The sequence below is a fragment of the Carya illinoinensis genome, chromosome 6 (assembly GCF_018687715.1).
Source record: "Carya illinoinensis cultivar Pawnee chromosome 6, C.illinoinensisPawnee_v1, whole genome shotgun sequence".
Classification (NCBI taxonomy): domain Eukaryota; kingdom Viridiplantae; phylum Streptophyta; class Magnoliopsida; order Fagales; family Juglandaceae; genus Carya; species Carya illinoinensis.
In genome coordinates this window covers 28,665,830-28,684,126 of record NC_056757.1, presented here as the reverse complement: position 1 = coordinate 28,684,126, position 18,297 = coordinate 28,665,830, and the positions used below count along the sequence as shown (strand labels likewise).

Below are 18,297 nucleotides of genomic sequence, written 5' to 3'. Positions count from 1 at the left end.
AATTATGTATTAATATATATATCAATACTAATTTTTTATTATTTTAAATTTAAATTAATATTATTTTTAATAAAATTTATTTTTTGATGCATCACAATATATTAATATATATATTAATGTATAACTGAACTTAACAACTAAATTTTTTCATAGAAAGAGAAGAAGGAACGGAGAAGAGTTTTCTTTGTCACGGCGTACCATCAGCGGCTTTATTCATCGACCGAGTGATTAAAATATCGGAGGAGAAGACCAGAATGGGAAGTGCTGCGGCGCAGATTCCGACGAGCTTCGGGCATGAACTGAGGGCTTGCCTTCGTTGCCGCCTCGTCAAAACCTACGATCAGGTCCACCCACACATTCGACTAAAATATCAATTTTAGGGTTCTATAGGTTCTTCTTCTTCTTCTTCCTATTCAATGGTTACTTTCGATTCACACTATTTTGACAAATACTGCACAGTTTCGGGAATCGGGGTGCGAGAACTGTCCTTTCTTTAAGATGGACGAGGATAACGAACGTGTCGTCGATTGCACCACTCCTAATTTTACTGGGTATGCATCTTTCTTACCTTTATCATCATCAGTGTTGTTTTTGATGCTATTGTTGCTGTGATGTTTCTTACCCAACATGGATTAGAGCGTGCCATAAAATTTGTTTTGCTTTTGTTCTTGAATTATCTGTAATCTTGAAAACTTGTACTGTGAAACTTTGTCCATCTTATTTTTGCTCGCTTTTCTTAGCAGGAAAATAGTAGGAACTGGTTTGGTGCATATTTTAGTGTTCCCAGAAATTATTCTTCTGTATTATTGTGAATTGTCAATTATTTGAGTATCATTGATTTTCCAAGGGTACCTGGGCTTGCTGACACGCGCCGCAATTGTTTATTTTGGTTATCAAATTCCATTTCCCGATCTCTCGTATTTTGATTTTTTCCTTCCTTTCATCGGGACTCTTGCAGGATAATCTCGGTCATGGAGCCAAGTAGAAGTTGGGCTGCTCGGTGGCTGCGAATTGGTATGTTAAACATCTTATTAGTTATTACAGCCGAGTTCTTTTCGTCTCTCTTTTTGGCTCTCGAGTTTTAGCACATGTAAGAATTCCTTAGATCCTCTCCCTTCGTAAATTTTCTGTATGTTTACCATAGTTTACCGCTATCCTCGCCAATCATAATTCAACTGAAAATTGTTGGGTACTCTAATTTTGATGCATGAATGTTGTTGATCCGAAAGTTTCATTCTTTTTCATTCCCTGTCGACACTTATGTAAAAGGCAAAACAGAGACAAAACTTTCTTAGTTAGATTGTGATATGTTTGTTCACAACGATGCTATAATTTTCCCTATACCATTAGATGGTCTCAATCTTGTTTATTTGATTATGGTGTTCTGGATTTCTATTACTCTTCCTTTTCTAATTAGTATACTGTATCTCCCTGTGTACCTTTATTGCAACCTTTTTGTGTCACAGTCATCTGCATTCAAGAATACTCATTGCATGCCTATGATTTTTAATCAATTGGTTAAGATACATAGTAAGAGGATCCTCTTAGGATTGGGGATCAGGAAAACTATTGCTTATCACTTAACCTCTAGATCATTGGCTACTTGCTTCAAAATTTTAAACATCATTTGAAGCATTGGTTGGTGGTCGGATGCTTGTAGCATTTGAGCATGGTTTGATTTTGATCTGATTTTTCTTACACTCCCCCTCTTAAATTGGAAGTTGGGTGTCACTATTTTCTCGTACATGGTTATTAGAAATCCCAAATAGTTGATTTTTGAGCTCCCTCAGGCATTTGTTATCTGCTAACAGAGATGTTTCCCCAAAAATTGAAATTTTATTTTACTTGCTTGAACATTCTTAAACACTTCTTTAGATATTTTTTATGCGTACAGTTTTGCGTTTGAAAATCTAAGTTTGCTCAAATTGGTTTTTGTAATTTTGAGTTTAAGTTCCTAAAATACTTTTTGCAGGAAAATTTGTCCCTGGTTGTTACACTCTTGCAGTCTCAGAGGCTCTTCCAGAGGACTTGCAGGTTTGTGTATATAAATTTTTACATTCAGTTATATCCTTTCAATGTGAATTAGCAAAAACAATGTCTCCTTGCATAATATGGATTCCAAACATTCATGTCATAAGATTTAATTGATTTAGGAGAGGAATTATGTTACTTTGCATATATCTCTTTCTTCTAATTAACACAAATTGTGGTACATGGTACTGAGTGGGTATAGGTTGTAAATAAGATCCCACATTGCTTTGGAGGGAGAAGCTCTTGCTCTTTATAATGATTATAGGGGGCTCCAATTGTACCATTAACTAGTCTTTTTGAGTATGGGCGCAAACGTGGCTTGGGCCTTTATTGGATCATTAAAAATGATTTCAAAACCATTATCAACCAGAAGTATGGGATTTGAGCCATGCCACCTATGATGGAATGGCTTGATAAGGAGGTTGGGATTTTAAGCTGGGGAGATTGTTATAATCATACAATCTTATTATTGAGTCTTTTGCATGCTAATCATACAATCTTTTCATCCATTCACATTCATTGATATGAACACTTTTCCATTTAATATCATACGTTCGTTGCCAAGTATGTCCTGAAAAAGATCCTGGGAAATGGTGTAATGTGATGAAAATTACTAGGACCTATGCTTGGCTGCTAATTTATGTGTTTATCAACGTTTGTGTGCTGTTAACAGTTTAGCCTTGATTCCCCCCCACAAAAACCAAAAAAACCCAACCCCTTTCCTTTTCCTCAAAAGAAAAAGAAAAAGGAAAAAATAGCATCATATACTTTTTTTTTGATAGATAATGTAGCATCATATACTGAATGGGTAGCTACAGTAATTGTGTTAAAAGTTCAGTTTACATGCATCTGAAAACTAGAATTTTATTTTTCTTGAGCGCATTTAGAAGTTAGATAGATATTGCTGTAGAGATAAACGGGGCTTGTAGATATTGTAAACTAACTGCTGTTGTCAAAATTTATGCTTGCTTGTACCGTTACTTTTAGCTTTTCAGTTATTGCATTTTGATTGGACCTTTCAACTTCGAATCTTTGTAATGGGCCATTTTATTGGACTCTTGCAGAATTTATGTGAAGATGAGCACGTGCAATATGCGCCACCGAAACGTGTATGAATGTGGAAAGTATCTGAAATTCGAACATTTGATGTAACCAAATCCTTGTTGTAAGACCCAGGACGAAAAAACCTTGAAGCGTTCTTCTGCATCCTTCTACATGTGATGGGATTTAATCTTTTATTGTTTTGTCTTTCCTGTATTTTTTTTTTTTTGTTCTGGTTCTGTCTTTGATATGCTTTAGTGGAAGTTTTGGTTCTCATAAGAGCAGATAAAAGAAGGAAAAAAGATATAGAAACAAATGCCCTGGCCTTTAAAAGAGACATAAATTCATGCAATTGAGATATTTTTAGGCATTGCAAAACTCTTCAGACTGACAGTAAACTTGTATTTTAACTTGAGAGGATCCGAGATATATTTGGGCAGTGATGAAGAATATCAAACATTATTTTAATGCAAGCAATCTAGCAGACTGACAACAATTTCGTTGGATTCCATTTTTCTGTTAATCCATGTGGAATTCAGTAGAAATAAGGTCTTCAATTTACGTGATATAATTAAGAATGCCGTGTAAATGTTACAGATTTGAAGACCTTATTTCGTTGACATCAGTATTTATTTTGTCATTGCCACATGAAGATTGAGATTTTGAGGTCCAAATTGACCAATAAATGACCTCTCCTGCAAGATGTTGATACATGTTCAGAACTCAACTCTGAGTTGCACCTCTCGACTCTGGACTACTTTGAAGCTAGGCTTAAGTTCCTTTTCTCCATTCAATTATTTTGTGTTTTATTTTTGTTTTGATAAGTTCTCTATGTAATTCTATTTGGATTGTAATCTCGTTCCATGGCCTAACCTATGTTCCTTCAACCTTCAGCCTTATGAAAACACCCACTATTTTTTTACCATATCTGTTAGCAAATCCATGGTGTATTCCACTTGGAGCCTCTTCACAAAGCAATGAGAAGTTAGTTGAAACCACAAAAACTTATCAATGGGAAATAACAATACCACAAATTCTGATGAAGTTTGAGGATAGGGTTGGTGAAAAGAAGGAAAAAGAAATCTTGGAAATGCTATTCACTTCTGTAAGTTCATACCAGTGTGTTGACAGTAAACATCAGGTTGCAAAGCTAATGCTTCCAATGGCAGCCTTCTAGATCTATAACCGATCCAGAAACTAGGTGTGGCGGAAAAACATATCAACACAGATTTCCGATTAGAAGAGAAAAGAAACAAATAATTTACATCCTTTAATCGCAAGATCTCCTCTGCTTCAGCATTGCATCACAGACCTTCACAGCATCAAGATTATCTCTAACATTATGTACTCTAACAATGTTTGCTCCACCTAAAACACTGGCTGTGACAGAAGCAATTGTGGCAGGATCTCTCTCATCTGCAGCACTTCGAGAGCAAATGTCACCTAAAAATCTCTTTCTCGAGGGTCCAATCAATATAGGAGCATGAGACATGGCAAAACTCTTTTTTGCAATCTCTTCACGAATGCTTGGTAAACCTGTTAGGATGTCCAAATTATGTTCGCTTCTCTTTGAGAATCCAACACCGGGGTCAATAATTATCCTCCAAGCTGGAATACCAGATAATTCCGCATCCTTAACTCTCAAGTATAACTCAGAAGCTACCTGCTTACAAACATCATCATACTGGAGGTTTTCAGTATTTTGCATCGTAGATGGGTTCCCCCTCATGTGCATTGCAACATATGGAACCTTCAGGCCTGCAACGACTCTAAGCATGTTAGAATCTAACTTCCCAGCAGATACATCATTCACAAGATGAGCCCCTTTGTTGATTGCTTCTGAAACAACATCTGAATAGAAAGTATCCACTGATATGAGCTTTCCCTCTACCTCAGGCATCCTTACAACAGCTTCTAAAACAGGGATAAGCCTATCTAGTTCTTCTTCAGCGGATATCCAAGAGGCCATTGGCCTTGTCGATTGAGCACCAATATCAATTATATCAGCCCCTTCAGAAATCATCAAGCGGACCTGAGAAATTGCAGAGTCCACAGAAACGAACTTTCCCCCATCACTAAAACTATCTGGGGTCACATTTAGAATACCCATGACAGAGGTTCTCTGTGACCAGTCCCATAAACCCCTTTTAATGGGTAAAACTCTTTTCATGCTTTCCTTTCCAATAAGGGATTCACCACCCATTTTCTCCCATGACTCAAAAAGCCCATCAGAATCCCCTGAAAAGGAATGCCAGCAGGTAACTGTATCGCAATCAGCAACTGATCCCAACAAATCCATTAGAGGGGCCATTACAAATGGTCTCTCCCAAATTCTTTCATGGGGTATAGTTAGAAGATCAGAGTGGACCTTGAACCTTCCATAGAACAATATGTCCAGGTCAATTGGTCTTGGACCATACCTTATACCATCAGTACGACCCATGTCTGTTTCTATTTTCTTGAGCACTCCCAATAATTCATGTGGGCCAAGTTTAGTGGCAGCTCTAACAGCTGAGTTGAGAAAGAGAGGCTGATTGGTCACATAGGCTGGAGCTGTTTCATACAAACAAGCATGTCTTGTAATATTTATGCCCGAGTTGTTCATCAACTCCAAGGCTTTGTTGAAATTATGTAGTCTATCGCCTACATTGCTTCCCAAAGCAATAACTACTTCCTGCTCTGGAGAATGAACTTCCACAAAGGCATTTGGGGAGGAAGAGTGCAGTGCTGCAGAAAGGATGGGAACAAGTATATAGAAACTGGCTCAGATAAATTCACCCAAAAAACAAGAGGGCTCACATAACTTCTTTCTGCAATCAAAGTATCGCAACCAACCATAGTTTATGTCCTATATGGCACAGTTATCCCTGAGAGCTGATTTTCGTAATCATGGTGAAAAAGTCTGAGTGGCATTCAACTAAAAACCCATTAGTTCACCCAATTTAGACGCCAAGTTGTTTAAACTGAATATACATTACCTCTAAAATACTTTGTGAAACCACTAAGCCAAAGTTTGTTGGGCACAAATTGCTTCAATGTATTCATATCAGGAACGGCTTCTCAACAACGTGAGGTCAAAGTAAATATGCTATTCCTGTTTTAGTCTGCACAGTTACATAAAGAGTGAAAAAGAAGGAACTTAAAATCAGGAGTTACCATTTACCAATAAAGGTGATAAATAAAATAGCAGACAAATTTCTACGGGACAGTATACTAAAACCTAGCAACCAAAACCAAAGATTCAAATTGACAGAGCCTTAGAAAGAAGACTACTAATATGAAAATTAGAGTCAACTGCTCTAACTATGGCCTGGCATATAATGCCTTGTGACAAGAACTTATTCTTATCACTTTCTTTGTTAGACATGACAGTGACTTAATATTTCGGCACTGTAAGTATGCAAACCGAAAAAAGAAATGCATAGACATTTTCAGTTTTCAGTTGAACACTAATAACAAAAGTTGACTCCCCATACTTGGGCCAAATACAGCCCCTAGAGAAACTATTTTTTCAAGTGATCTAAACAAGGCACTTGTACTTGAAGTTATCCAACAAATCTAAAAGCTAGGAAGTTCACTTAAGACCCCCTTAAAGTACTTATTTAATTCTAACACGAAATTCGCCTGGTGAAGGTAGATTAAGTGAAACCATAATTTGGAACTCACGTAACAAAAGTTTAATAGATGAAAGAAAACAAAGTCCAAAAGAATCAAATGCATAAAAGAAGCTACAGAAATTTCTAGAGCAAAGCCAGCATATCAATTAGAGAACAAGAAAAGCTAATTTCAAACCATAAAACGGGAGACTCCAAAGGTTAATTTTCTCGTTTATCTTCAGGCAAAAATGGGGAAAAGTTATCTTCTTTTTCAGATGAACAATAAAACTAAAAAAGTGGAAGCGAATACCTTTTCGGGAAGACGATTTTTACATATGAAAATGGTATGCTGGGTGCGAGGCCTGCTGAGGTCCTATTACTCTAACGTAAAGTTTGAAGCTGAAGAGGGAGAGCTGTGCAGTACTCCAGGATATCAATCCGAACAAGCAGCTGCAGATAGAGAAAGCGAGAGAGGAGTTGGCGAGCAGGTGAGTAGGGTATACATTCGTACATTTTCTTAAAGAAAAAACGATTGTCGTTTGTTTGGTGGATCTCGCATCAATCCCCAGTCGTTTTATGCCAGCAACCTTACTCAGCTACTCGTATCGAAAATTCCAATCCTCCCGAATGAGTGAAAAAAAACAAAAAGAGAGAGAGAGAGATGGTAGTTGTGTCAAGTAATTATTTAAAAAAAATAAATAAATATAGATAAATATGAAAAAAATAATTTTTTATTAGTAAATTTTATTATTTTTTAAAATAACTACATAATAATTACACACTTTACGATTATATGTGACATTACTTTTTTTTTTATATATATCAATGAAATTTTTTATTTTTTTTTTCAAGAGGGAATGCCTATTTTTTTATTTATTAAAAACCTCACTCAAATAGAAGAAATTCATAAATACAAAAACTAACGCCTAATATAAGAAAAACCCCATTTATTAGTTTGAACAAGGCCATAAAAATGTCTCTCGAAACTTCTCACCCAAAAAATCTAAAACCCAACCCTCTGCACTCTCATTGGCAAGAAAATCCGCAACCATGTTATCTTCACACAAAATATGTCGAACTCGAACATTTAGCACCCAAAACAAATGAAGAATTTCTTCCCAAAAATTTCGTAAGTACTAAAACTAACGCACTCCCAAATGAAACCAACCGACTATCACCGTCGAATGCGATTCAATAAAGAAATCTTTCAAACGAAGTTGCTGACACATTTTTAAACCATCGTGAAAAGCTTGACACTCCACAACAGTATTAATGAGAGTTCAATTTCATTAATTTAGCATATTTTAAAATAAAAGGCCACGATGAAAACACGTGGGATAGAAATACATCCTACAATTTAAGTGTTTAATTGAATATTTCTAAAAATTTATATAGATACCTATAAATACTTCTTGTAATGGATAAGAAAAACCCAATATTTTTTAGATGATGGACGACAGACAATTCATTCATTTTACACCATTTTTGTATGCACTTTTGATAGACCGAGTGCTTTCTTTCGCCTTCCCTTCTATTTTCTGAGTAGTAGAACAGAAACTTTCGCCCTACCTTCTCTAAACTTCCACTTTTTGGTCGGTTTACCATGGATATACAAGCGTATTGCTTCTACTTAATTTGATCCACAATGGATAGCCGAGCTAATCATCAATGTACTTTAACATATTTACAGGTTCCCAGTTGAAACCACTCCTTGAAAATATTCTAAAATGGTGGCAAAGGCCTATCATTTTAAAGAGAAAGGTGTGTCAACCTCATCCCTGTACCTGTAAAATTTGAAAACCAGTTGCTATCTTGAAAGATATGGGAGTGTCAATTACTCACAAATGTTTATGATAATTGAGGGTGACTGAAGAAACTAATCTGGTGATCTGCAGTTTCAATTCTAATTTATCATTCTGTGGACATTAGGCTGCTAAGCACCGGTAATTATGATGATGATCACAACAATGTGTGTGTGTGTGTGTGAGCGGAGGGAGGAGACAAAGATCCTGTTGAATTTCACGAACTTACTATGCAAGTTCCTATATAAGGAACCTGAACAAAACAGCTTTTGCATCACGGCCCCTACATTATTAACCTCATCTCACAACAAGGATAATCACATTTGTCCAACACTTTTGAAGGAAGAGAGCAAGAAAGGCCAAATGGAGAATTTAACCGAATGCGAAAAGCAAAAAGAACTAATGGGAAAGAACATAATCCACAGGGGTAAAATCCCATCGCTACATACAAGCAATACACATCCCAATCTACTCAGAAAATTGAGAACGGTCAAGTTTTGAGGCAGCTGGCTTGTCCAAAAACCACACCAACTTCCCTTTCATTGGCTGCACCATCCTTGCTGGCAGTGACAGGGAGTCAGGTCCCACGTCGTCAATTGCCAAGTGTACAGCCTCTGCTTTGCTGTCACCTGTCACGACCACAGCAACGTTGGAGGCTGAGTTGATGACAGGCAAAGTGAATGTGATCCTCTCTGGTGGGGGTTTGGAGGAATCAGTAATAAAAGTTACCCACTCATCTCTCTCATTGAGCACCGAGTGGTTAGGAAATAGTGAGGCAACATGGCCATCAGGGCCCATTCCAAGGAGTATAAGGTCAAACTTTGGGCAATCACTAATCTCAGACACACTGACCACACGAGTTTTCACTAATTGTCGGATGACAAACTCGTAGTCATTGGCAGCCTCCTCTGCTGTCATTGAATCATTGATAGAATGCACGTGACTGGGAATTATAGGCATCTGTAATGTAAAATGCAGGTGATCTAATGAGAAGATTACACACACCCATATCGTTTGACAGTGAAACACCCTGTAAGATTTTATCAATACACCAGCTCAAGTAATCTAACAACCAGCAAAGCCATAAAAAATAATAATAATAATCTAACCAGCAAAACCACCATGGTCCTGAGTCTTCAAAACTCAATAAATATTTTTGCCGGGCCCATTTGAGAGCACGGAAGCATTGGAACTATATAGGCTACTCAATAGAAGGTAGGTTTCTCCAATCCTTTGCCCTAGCTAGGATTTGATCCCAGGTCCCCTGTACAATGGTAAGGGGCTTCCAAGTAACTAATCCTCACCCACCTTCAAATCTAGATCACCTACAATATGTCCAAGTTTACAGAGGATACCAATTTGCATAAAAAAAGGACAAAGCGTAGCTTCTTAGAAGAATACTGCTATTCTAAGGCCTCTACACCACTCACTGCTAATGTGGCATAATTGTGGAAGATAAATTTTAAAATTTAAATCTTACAAATCACATTTTACCATGTAAGTAATGTAAATGATGTGCTCTACACACCAGCTTGAAAACAGAATAACTCTTCTTAAAATTACTGTAATATATGATGATAACATACTTAGTAAAGAGATGCTAGTGCTACTGAATTATGCTTCAGCATATATGGGATTTGATACTCAATTCAGTCAATCATAAGTGGTAGAAACTAGTTTTACTTCCAAAAGTGGGACACTTGACAATGATAAAGATTCATAAATTCCTCGAAAAGTATCTCAGGCAGAAGTAGGAGGCATTACAGGTAAGTAAGGGCTGCCACAAATACAAGATTGACAGTCTAATATTTGTCAATTAGAAGTGCATAGAGCTGAGACCTCATTTTACATATAAACCAAAATCTATTTATGGGAGAACGTCTTTTATTGATGTTTTTTTCCGTAAGTAAGAGAATATCAACTTAATAATGACCACTTCCCCATTCATACAGAAGAGCAAGTAATAAAGGACATGCGTGGATACATTCAGACATACTCATTAGTCAGTCAAAACATAATTTTATTTTGATATTGAATTCCAAGATAGGTATTCTCCAAGCCAACTTTCTAGATACCAGTGGTTCCGAGCATGGCCTTATACAACAATGAAAAAAAGAAAAAAGAAAAAAAAAACTGTATTGACGAGAATAAGATAATCAAGGTAATTATCAAATATTGCTTCAAGATAAGCTAATTACTTTGTTACTAAACTATATGCAAAATAACTTCAGATATAAAGAATCATCTTTCTTTTATTCTGGGAAGAGCAAGGAATCAGTTTTCCATTAAATATGTATTATACTGATTCAAAAAAAGTTTGACACAAACAGACTGTCCTCTTTCATACCCATAACATAGGCAACTAAGGCAAGGACGCAACCCCAGAGTGACATTAGAAAACTACTTCATCCAGACCACCATCCCATGGTATCTCTTCCATATCTAAGTGCCTTTTGTTTTGTTTTTTGTTTCCTGGCTATTTTAGACCCATTAAGTTCGTCTAAGAACTCTCCAGTTTTATAACATCAAATATTTGTTTTTTAGGGTTCAACAAACTAAAGGCACTGCCAATTGACGATAAAGTGTAGAAAGTCATTCCAATGGATTGCTACACAAACCAATGCTCAACTCATGAAGCTCTTTATCTGAAGCTGCATTCAGCATATAGAAGGCTGGAGATGTGGATTCGGGTAATGACAAAAAGATATAGTTGATGAATATATATCGGAAAGATATAGTCCTTGATGAAATAGAAAAGGGAAAAGCATTTGTTAGCCAATCCCTAGTAGTGGACATTTCAGCTATTTTGAGTTCTGTTGAATGGAAGTGCTATCAGTCTGTAAGAACAAGTGAGCAATAATAAAAATTCAAATCACAAGATCATAGAGCAAAAAGCAGACAAACATCCCATCTCCCCATGACCATCACAGGCTCACAGCCACTCAATTTCACTTACATTTTTACCTACAAAAAAAAAAAAAAAATTATATCCCCATGAGGAACGCCATTCTTTAGAGAGAAGGGGGAATAATGTAGGCATTTGGCTGTTATTATAGCGTTTACATAAAAACAAAAAATACAGCATAAAATGGCAAAGTAGCCACCTAATAATATTTGCCTATCCTCCGTATTGACACTATTTTGTAAGAACCTTCTTATTAGCTGCCAATTTTACAAGATTGAAAGTCCACAAAAGAAGAAAACTGCAACAAGTATAAAGCAGCTGTAAAGACTAAGAGGACATTGAGATATTAAAGAAACTCCAAATTTTAGCAGCAGGTAGCAAGTTTCAGCATGGTACAAACTCGACTAAATAAATATGGTAAACACCTATTACTTTCATACACATATTTTGAATCTGCACAATAGTTAAAGAGTTGAATCATTTGGTACTTTCTATCGACAGGAAAATCCAAAAGATCTTACCAATCACTCTACATGAAGAAAGTAATGACAGTCTAAGGTGTTAAGAAGACATTTGGTGCCAAGCAAATTGGCAGATAAGGTGGGCTCAAGTAAATGTTCCAGTAACTGGAAGGGTCTGGACCACTTTTGTGGTGATTTTGAATTGACAGCTAAATCCATAACGGACTCCTTTATCTGGCTATAGGTAGGGAAACTTGGACAAAATCATCATCTTCCATTTCCTTTTTTCCCTAGTTCTTTTTTTTTTTTTTTTTTTTTTTCCAAAAAAGCAGCAAAGGTGTCTAAACAAAAGGCATGCAATGCTCGAGGATGACAACCAACTGCATTTACTTTCCTTCCCCTCCAACTTTTCTGAGAACCGAACACAACCTATATATGGATAGGTAAAGTGAAAAAAGACACGAGAATATATGAAGTAAGAGATAAAAACCTTGGACAATAGGCCATCCTTTGCTAGCTTATAATTACTGTCAGCATGATTTTTTGCCACAACACGCTCGTCAGCCCAAAATATATACCATTTGGCCCAGTCTACAGTCTTGTTGAAAGGAGCATCACAGAGTTTCCTGTTTTTCAGCACGTCGTTAAACAAAGTACCAAAGTAATAAAACTAGAGAAATTTTCAGGCAAACAAAAGGAAGGCTTTGATACCTCATTAAGCCAACGAGAGAACCACCAGACAACGCAATGGCAAAGACACCCCGCTCTTTCACAGATGCCTCTGATAATTCAGCAATATAGTCTGCCAAATCAGTGCTAAGCTCATCCAAACTTTCATGGAGCCTCACCTCCCCTCGATGGTTACAAGCCCCAGAGAGAGCCATTCTTTCAATAAGTTTAACAGCTCTTTTCTAGAAACATCAGAACGACAAGAATACTAGAATTCAGGTTGGTTTATTTTTCACTAAATACAATCTGACCTTCAGAGAGAGCCATGCTTTCAACAAGCTTAATTAGAATCAATATGACATCAATCAACAAAGTAGTCACCCTCCTTGTAGCTCATATGCAGCGAGTTATATTAGTACAGGTGAACATAAAATCTAGATCAATTAATTCTACAGAGTCCATGACTGAATGTTTTTTTCTTTTTCAAACAACAATTTGAGATATTAGAAAAAAGAAATTATGAACAACTATATGGTAACACAAATCAATCTGTGCATGGAGTCAAAATTGACGAGAAGAAGACAATCCAACAAAAGGGTATGATAATTATACAGTTTGTGCTCCAGAGATCAACGCAAAGGAACCGAAATCAAGTCAAACAGACAAATTTCACAGAAAATACAGGCATCCAGCACAGCCAGATCGTAAAACACCCTCGACTCAGAACCCCATTACACCAAGAAGCTGAAAAAAAAAAAAAAACTACAAAAAAATTAACAATCCCATGCAGTCTAGGATTCCAGACACCGCAGCATGTCGAAGAACAAAAATACAACAAAAGAGAAATGCTCACAAAGGTGGAGGAGAAGAGGTGTGGCAAAAGGTAGTAAGAAACTGGCGAAGGTGGAAGATTGGTATGAATAAGGAATTATATCATACTGCAGAGACACATTATTTTCTAATTCATTTACTCTGATTGTAACAAAACCTTCACAAGAAGTCGAGAAGAATTTTACCTTGTGGGCTTCCACGTGCATCCAATGACCGTGACAAAACACAAGCACAGACAAAACAACAAGTCTCTCTCTCTTCGAAGTAAACGGATTAAACTAGATAGAGAGAGAATGAATAAATAACTCTCTCTCTCTCTCTCTCTCCCCGCTTTTCACAGATGATGATGACAAAATTCCTCAATCCTAGATCATCTGCGAAAACATCTGAGACAGAAACCAAACTGAAAATAAAAAATAAAAAGTCAATAAATACATGTAAATCTTATGGGTTAAAACCGCCAAACAAAACAAAAGTTCTAATTTTTACAGGAGCAGAGCCGTGGGAGACTAACCCAACACCCGTTCAAAGCTGACGCTGAAAAATATACAAATAGATTTCCCTGCCTTGCAAGAAAAACAGAATACAGTTTTCTATTAAAGATAGTGGGAATTATGGAATTATTTAAAATCTTAATTTATCTGTCTGCTCCTAACTATATTTCTCCCTATTAAAAAAGAGTAAATATTCTGTTCTTCTTTTCCCGCGGGTCTTTGCTTGCTTTTTAATTTTCGTTTTGATTGTCTCCTCAAAACCAGCTATCGACACTTTTTATATGTTTCTGTATGTATTGTGTCATACGCTTTCCCTCATCACCATTCCATAGGTTCCACCACTAAGAGAGGTCTGTACCGGGTAGAAATGCACACTGACACATAAATGAAATGTAATATTTCTTTTCTTTTGAGTACACACGGTCTGAAGTCAGAGTCACCGGGGCCATTGATGGTCCAATTTGCATATATGCTCCAAAGGTGCATGGAGTGGATGGTCAGATTTTATTAGGTTCTGGGTCTTGGTACCTGGTATCAGACATGAATCCTGTCAAGGACGTGGTTTTCTTTTTTTCCCTCTCTTCTTTTGGGGGAAGTTTGTTGTGTGATGCAGTTTTCTTGAGTAAGTCTCCCAATTATAATGTTCTGTTTGATTGTTGAAAGAGTTTATGCCATTTCAATCTTTGGGCCATTCCTTAATTATAGAAACCAACTTTATGTCATCTTTCATAGTCTTGCATTGGATACATCATGTCAACCATCATTTTCTTTACTTCCTCCAACCTCCACACCCATAGAAAAAGAATTAATGAACATATAAATACTCGAGAGGGAGTTTGGAATCTCTCTACATCAAAATCAACCTGCCAAGTGGTTAAAAGGAAGGTGGGGTGTTCCAAGTAAAAAGTATACATAAAGTTCCCTCCCACCAAATCAAAGCCCACACATCATGACAAATCAAGACTTCCTACCCCAGTTTGAGGAATCTTTGCATTATCAAAGCATGACATACTGATGGGTTCCTACTTCCTACATTGTTTACTCCTTATGGGGGTGTAACAGGAGCCAGGAACCATGCCTCGGCTAATAATCTTCCACCACCTTTCATTCTACCACTATTGACAAGAAATGAATAAACACCTCTAATCATTCTCTTGAATGAAATCCCACTTCCCGTGTTGATGTAATCTGTATATCAACCCATGTGAATGTTGACCATCCGAACTTACACACCTACAAAGAAAGTAGCAACTTCTGTTGCCCCCTCTCCCCTCTTTCTACAATTATTACTAAGGGAAAAAAGGGTCCTTGCTTTGTTGCTCAATTATTTTTTTGTTCTTTTAATAGTTAGAAGCGATAATTAAGGGTCATGCAAATAATATGAAGTAATCAAATATGCATGAAGTCATCCCTCACCAAACATCTTCATGCTTCAATGAACAACCACTCTAATATCAAAAGTTGTTTCAAACCAAATAATGGAAAACTCCAAAAACCATCGAACTCCATAATTTCTGTCTAGATCTGATCTCAAAGCCTCCTCCTGCACAAGTATGGTGCTTGGTGGGGACTTGGCCTCTCTCATCCATATTTAGTTGCCGAAACACAATCAGATAAAGATCCCATTTTATTTTTTCTTATAGGAATTTTTGGGTTCCACTGAAGAAAATATTTTTTATCATTCAGAGTATTTTTGGGACCCCTCTTTCTATCGATGTGATTAGTTAATTGCTATGATTGAATTAAAATGGTGTCAAATCCATTTCACGAGATAATGCCTATCCCTTTGCTGATGTTGAAGTGGAAGATCATCAATTTCTTAAGAAGTTGGGCAATTGAAAATTTAGGTGACCCAATTTTTATGCAAAATGAAATATAATAAATAAGTAAAAAATTAAAAAATATTATATTTTGCTTTTTATATATAGTTTTATATTCTCACATAAGGACATATAGGGATCTATATTGATCTGACACATTTTCTGCATGAAAATCAAGATTATTCCTTGATATTCGAGTTGAAATGCTTGTTTAATAAACGGTATTGCCAAATCAAGGAATTTGAATAGAGAACTTCGAGTTATTCTCCTTGGAAATTGATCTCTCTGTATCGAAAGTTGTATGAAGGTTGGAGAAGTAGCTCATCTTCTTAGACTAGGCTACTAGCCAGGACCATACCGTGCATAATATAAACAACTGACAACTGTACCAAACAGTTCCCAGGAATACACGAAAAGGAAGGAGGATGAGAGAAAGCAGCAGACGAAAAAGCTGGCGTCATCGTGGTTTTGGCTGAAAGCAACACAGAGCCAAAACTGACTATAAAACTATAATATCGGCAGCTGAAATTGGTGAAAGACAATCATCCCCGTAGGTTGGTTGGCTCTCTTTAGTCAAAATACGGATACAACACTGGCGTGTAGGCATCTAACTTTGAGCAAATTCCCACTCTTTCAACCTTCGAAGTAATATCTCTTTGAGCATTTTCACATGGTATCTTTGAATTTTGATTGCTTTCAGCCATTCATCCATCGGTTTGGAACATATTTTTGGTGCTTATACAAGTGGGGGAGCATATCAAATATTCTATTAGAGTTCCTTCGTATAATTCTTCTTCGTCCATTTTTTTTTCCCAAACTAGATTCATTAAATTATATACAAGAGGAGATACTAAAAGACCCATACAAAATAGGTACGATGTAGCAATAAAAGACAAATAAATAGACAATGAATCCAATAAATTGAATCCGGACCCAATTTATGAACTCTTTTAAATGTCATTTTCGGTGGCCTGTGGATAAGAAGAGAATTGATACTTATGAGTGTATAAATATTGTGTAATTATTTAAAAAAAAAAAAATACATACAGAATCTACATTCATATGAAAAGAAAATTAATTTTTTAATAATAAATTTTACTCATTTTTAAAACGACTACATGGTAACACACATCACGATTGTATTACTCGAATAAGGAACACTGTAGTGAAATGTTTTGATATAGTCAAAAGAATTTTCACCATACTTTTTAACCGTTTCATCATGCATCTTAATTACGTTATTTTGGTCCTTGAGGAAATTAAAAATAAATAAATAAATTAAGGCCCAAAGCAGCTTGGCCTTAATTAAGGATAGTGGACAAAATGTGCCTGGAAGTCCTTAAGCCTGTGGGGCTTCAGTTATTACACTGAATGAAGCCCAATCCAGGAATTGGACCAGCGGGTCCTGAAATTACTCTGTCCCTCGAATTGGGTTTCGGCTTCTTTTGAAACTCTTAACCTCATGAACGATCGTCTTTTTTCTTGTACTTCGTATACTTTTATTACAATTTTTAGAGGATAGCCATTGCCAATTCCAAATATCAATACAAGTTCAAACTTTAGTTAAACGTGAGAAAAAACTTTTATATTAGACTAGCAAAAAGCTCAAACTCAACAGTTGAATTATAGTAATTGTTAGATGCTTTCCAAACCTGGTGAGTTACTATTTACACTAGAAATTTTTATTTTATTATTTCATCTACCTCTTGCTCTCTCTTTCCCTCATTTTTTTTTTCTTTTTCTTCATCCCAAAACCTCACCATTTCCTTCTTTTTTTTCCTTCTCCCAAAAGCTCCCTTCTATTCTTTAACCCGTAAGCCCCTTTGTCTTCATCGATCATCCACATTGCTGTTATCTTCTAGCCCAAATGGTAATCTCTCTTCCTCATTTCTTTCTTCCTCTTCTATGTGCGTTTGCTTTGAAGCTTTCCTCTCATTCTCTTTCTATTTTATCTCATTTTCTCTTTATTGAGTGATTGAATTGCCATGTGTTTTGCTTTGCAAGAACCATTGATGTGTTAAACCCATTTTCTTGCCCGTGAATCGTCGTTCAAAAGATTATGCAATTTCCTTTACAAAATCTGCCATGAGATAATCGTGATTTGGGATATATGGTTTGCTTATTTGGATATTGTAATGGTGTTGCGCATTTAGATATTGCGATGAGTATTGCATAGTTAAAGGATGAGTCTATTTATATGATTTGATTCTATATGGTTTGATTTTCAACTATTATTTACAACTAAAAAAGTTAGCAGAAGAAGAAGGGTTGGCAAAAATTAGTTAGTTTCAAGAATTATAGATGGTGATAGGTTGGTACAATAAGTTGTTAGAACTTGTGTTTGCTAATTTTTTAGAATTATAGATGTGATTGTTGGGTGGAAAAAGAAGGATTTGTGAAAGAATTTGTTAGTTTAAAGAATTCTAGATGTAATTATTGGGTAGAAAAAAGATTGGCACATGTGTTTGTTGGCTTCAACTAAATTCTAAGTGTAAATGTTGGATAGAAGAAATGTTAACATGTTTGTATGTATGATTGTTGGATGAATACTTGGTAAAATATATTTGTTGAATAATTAAGTTAAGAGAAAAATTAGCTGAAAAATAACAATTTTATTTTTTAATAAAATTATTAATTAATATATGAA

The 18,297-nt window shown here is 36.1% G+C and overlaps 3 protein-coding genes across 5 annotated transcripts; 1 reads left to right on the top strand and 2 right to left on the bottom strand.

Annotated features, from left to right (window-relative positions):
* Positions 1-140: 140 nt before the first annotated feature.
* On the top strand, positions 141-3,269 carry LOC122313209 (transcription elongation factor SPT4 homolog 2-like). Its single transcript, XM_043127996.1, has 5 exons — positions 141-344; positions 460-551; positions 959-1,014; positions 1,973-2,034; positions 3,096-3,269. The coding sequence occupies exons 1-5, from the start codon at positions 255-257 to the stop codon at positions 3,144-3,146; spliced, it is 351 nt and encodes a 116-aa protein (XP_042983930.1). The 5' UTR covers positions 141-254; the 3' UTR covers positions 3,147-3,269.
* An 808-nt stretch (positions 3,270-4,077) lies between these two features.
* On the bottom strand, positions 4,078-7,264 carry LOC122313206 (folate synthesis bifunctional protein, mitochondrial-like). The gene is made up of 3 exons (XM_043127992.1): positions 6,979-7,264; positions 6,051-6,176; positions 4,078-5,799 (listed from the first exon to the last, which is right to left on the bottom strand). The coding sequence occupies exons 2-3, from the start codon at positions 6,115-6,117 to the stop codon at positions 4,343-4,345; spliced, it is 1,524 nt and encodes a 507-aa protein (XP_042983926.1). The 5' UTR covers positions 6,118-6,176; positions 6,979-7,264; the 3' UTR covers positions 4,078-4,342.
* A 1,401-nt stretch (positions 7,265-8,665) lies between these two features.
* Positions 8,666-14,015, bottom strand: LOC122313207 (probable 6-phosphogluconolactonase 1). Of its 3 annotated transcripts, XM_043127993.1 has the most exons (5): positions 13,851-14,015; positions 13,522-13,739; positions 12,548-12,747; positions 12,327-12,462; positions 8,666-9,430 (listed from the first exon to the last, which is right to left on the bottom strand). In XM_043127993.1, exons 2-5 carry the CDS (start codon positions 13,540-13,542, stop codon positions 8,939-8,941), a joined length of 849 nt encoding a protein of 282 aa, XP_042983927.1. In that variant the 5' UTR covers positions 13,543-13,739; positions 13,851-14,015; the 3' UTR covers positions 8,666-8,938. The 3 variants fall into 3 exon arrangements, with proteins under 3 accessions (XP_042983927.1, XP_042983928.1, XP_042983929.1); XM_043127994.1 differs by lacking the exon at positions 13,851-14,015 and having other exon boundaries at positions 13,522-13,754; XM_043127995.1 differs by lacking the exons at positions 13,522-13,739; positions 13,851-14,015 and adding an exon at positions 13,359-13,515.
* Positions 14,016-18,297: the final 4,282 nt, after the last annotated feature.

Bases quoted from the DNA above. Each gene is read 5' to 3' on its own strand.
- LOC122313209 (XM_043127996.1), top strand. From the start codon at position 255: ATGGGAAGTGCTGCGGCGCAGATTCCGACGAGCTTCGGGCATGAACTG. The intron at 345-459 runs GTCCACCCACAC...AATACTGCACAG, and splicing joins TCGTCAAAACCTACGATCAG to TTTCGGGAATCGGGGTGCGA. The intron at 2,035-3,095 runs GTTTGTGTATAT...GGACTCTTGCAG, and splicing joins CTCTTCCAGAGGACTTGCAG to AATTTATGTGAAGATGAGCA.
- LOC122313206 (XM_043127992.1), bottom strand. From the start codon at position 6,117: ATGAATACATTGAAGCAATTTGTGCCCAACAAACTTTGGCTTAGTGGT. The intron at 5,800-6,050 runs GTAATGTATATT...TCCTTTCTGCAG, and splicing joins TTTCACAAAGTATTTTAGAG to CACTGCACTCTTCCTCCCCA.
- LOC122313207 (XM_043127993.1), bottom strand. From the start codon at position 13,542: ATGCACGTGGAAGCCCACAAG. The intron at 12,463-12,547 runs GTATCAAAGCCT...GCTGAAAAACAG, and splicing joins TCTCTCGTTGGCTTAATGAG to GAAACTCTGTGATGCTCCTT. The intron at 9,431-12,326 runs GTTTTTATCTCT...TTTACATTACAG, and splicing joins AGGATGGCCTATTGTCCAAG to ATGCCTATAATTCCCAGTCA.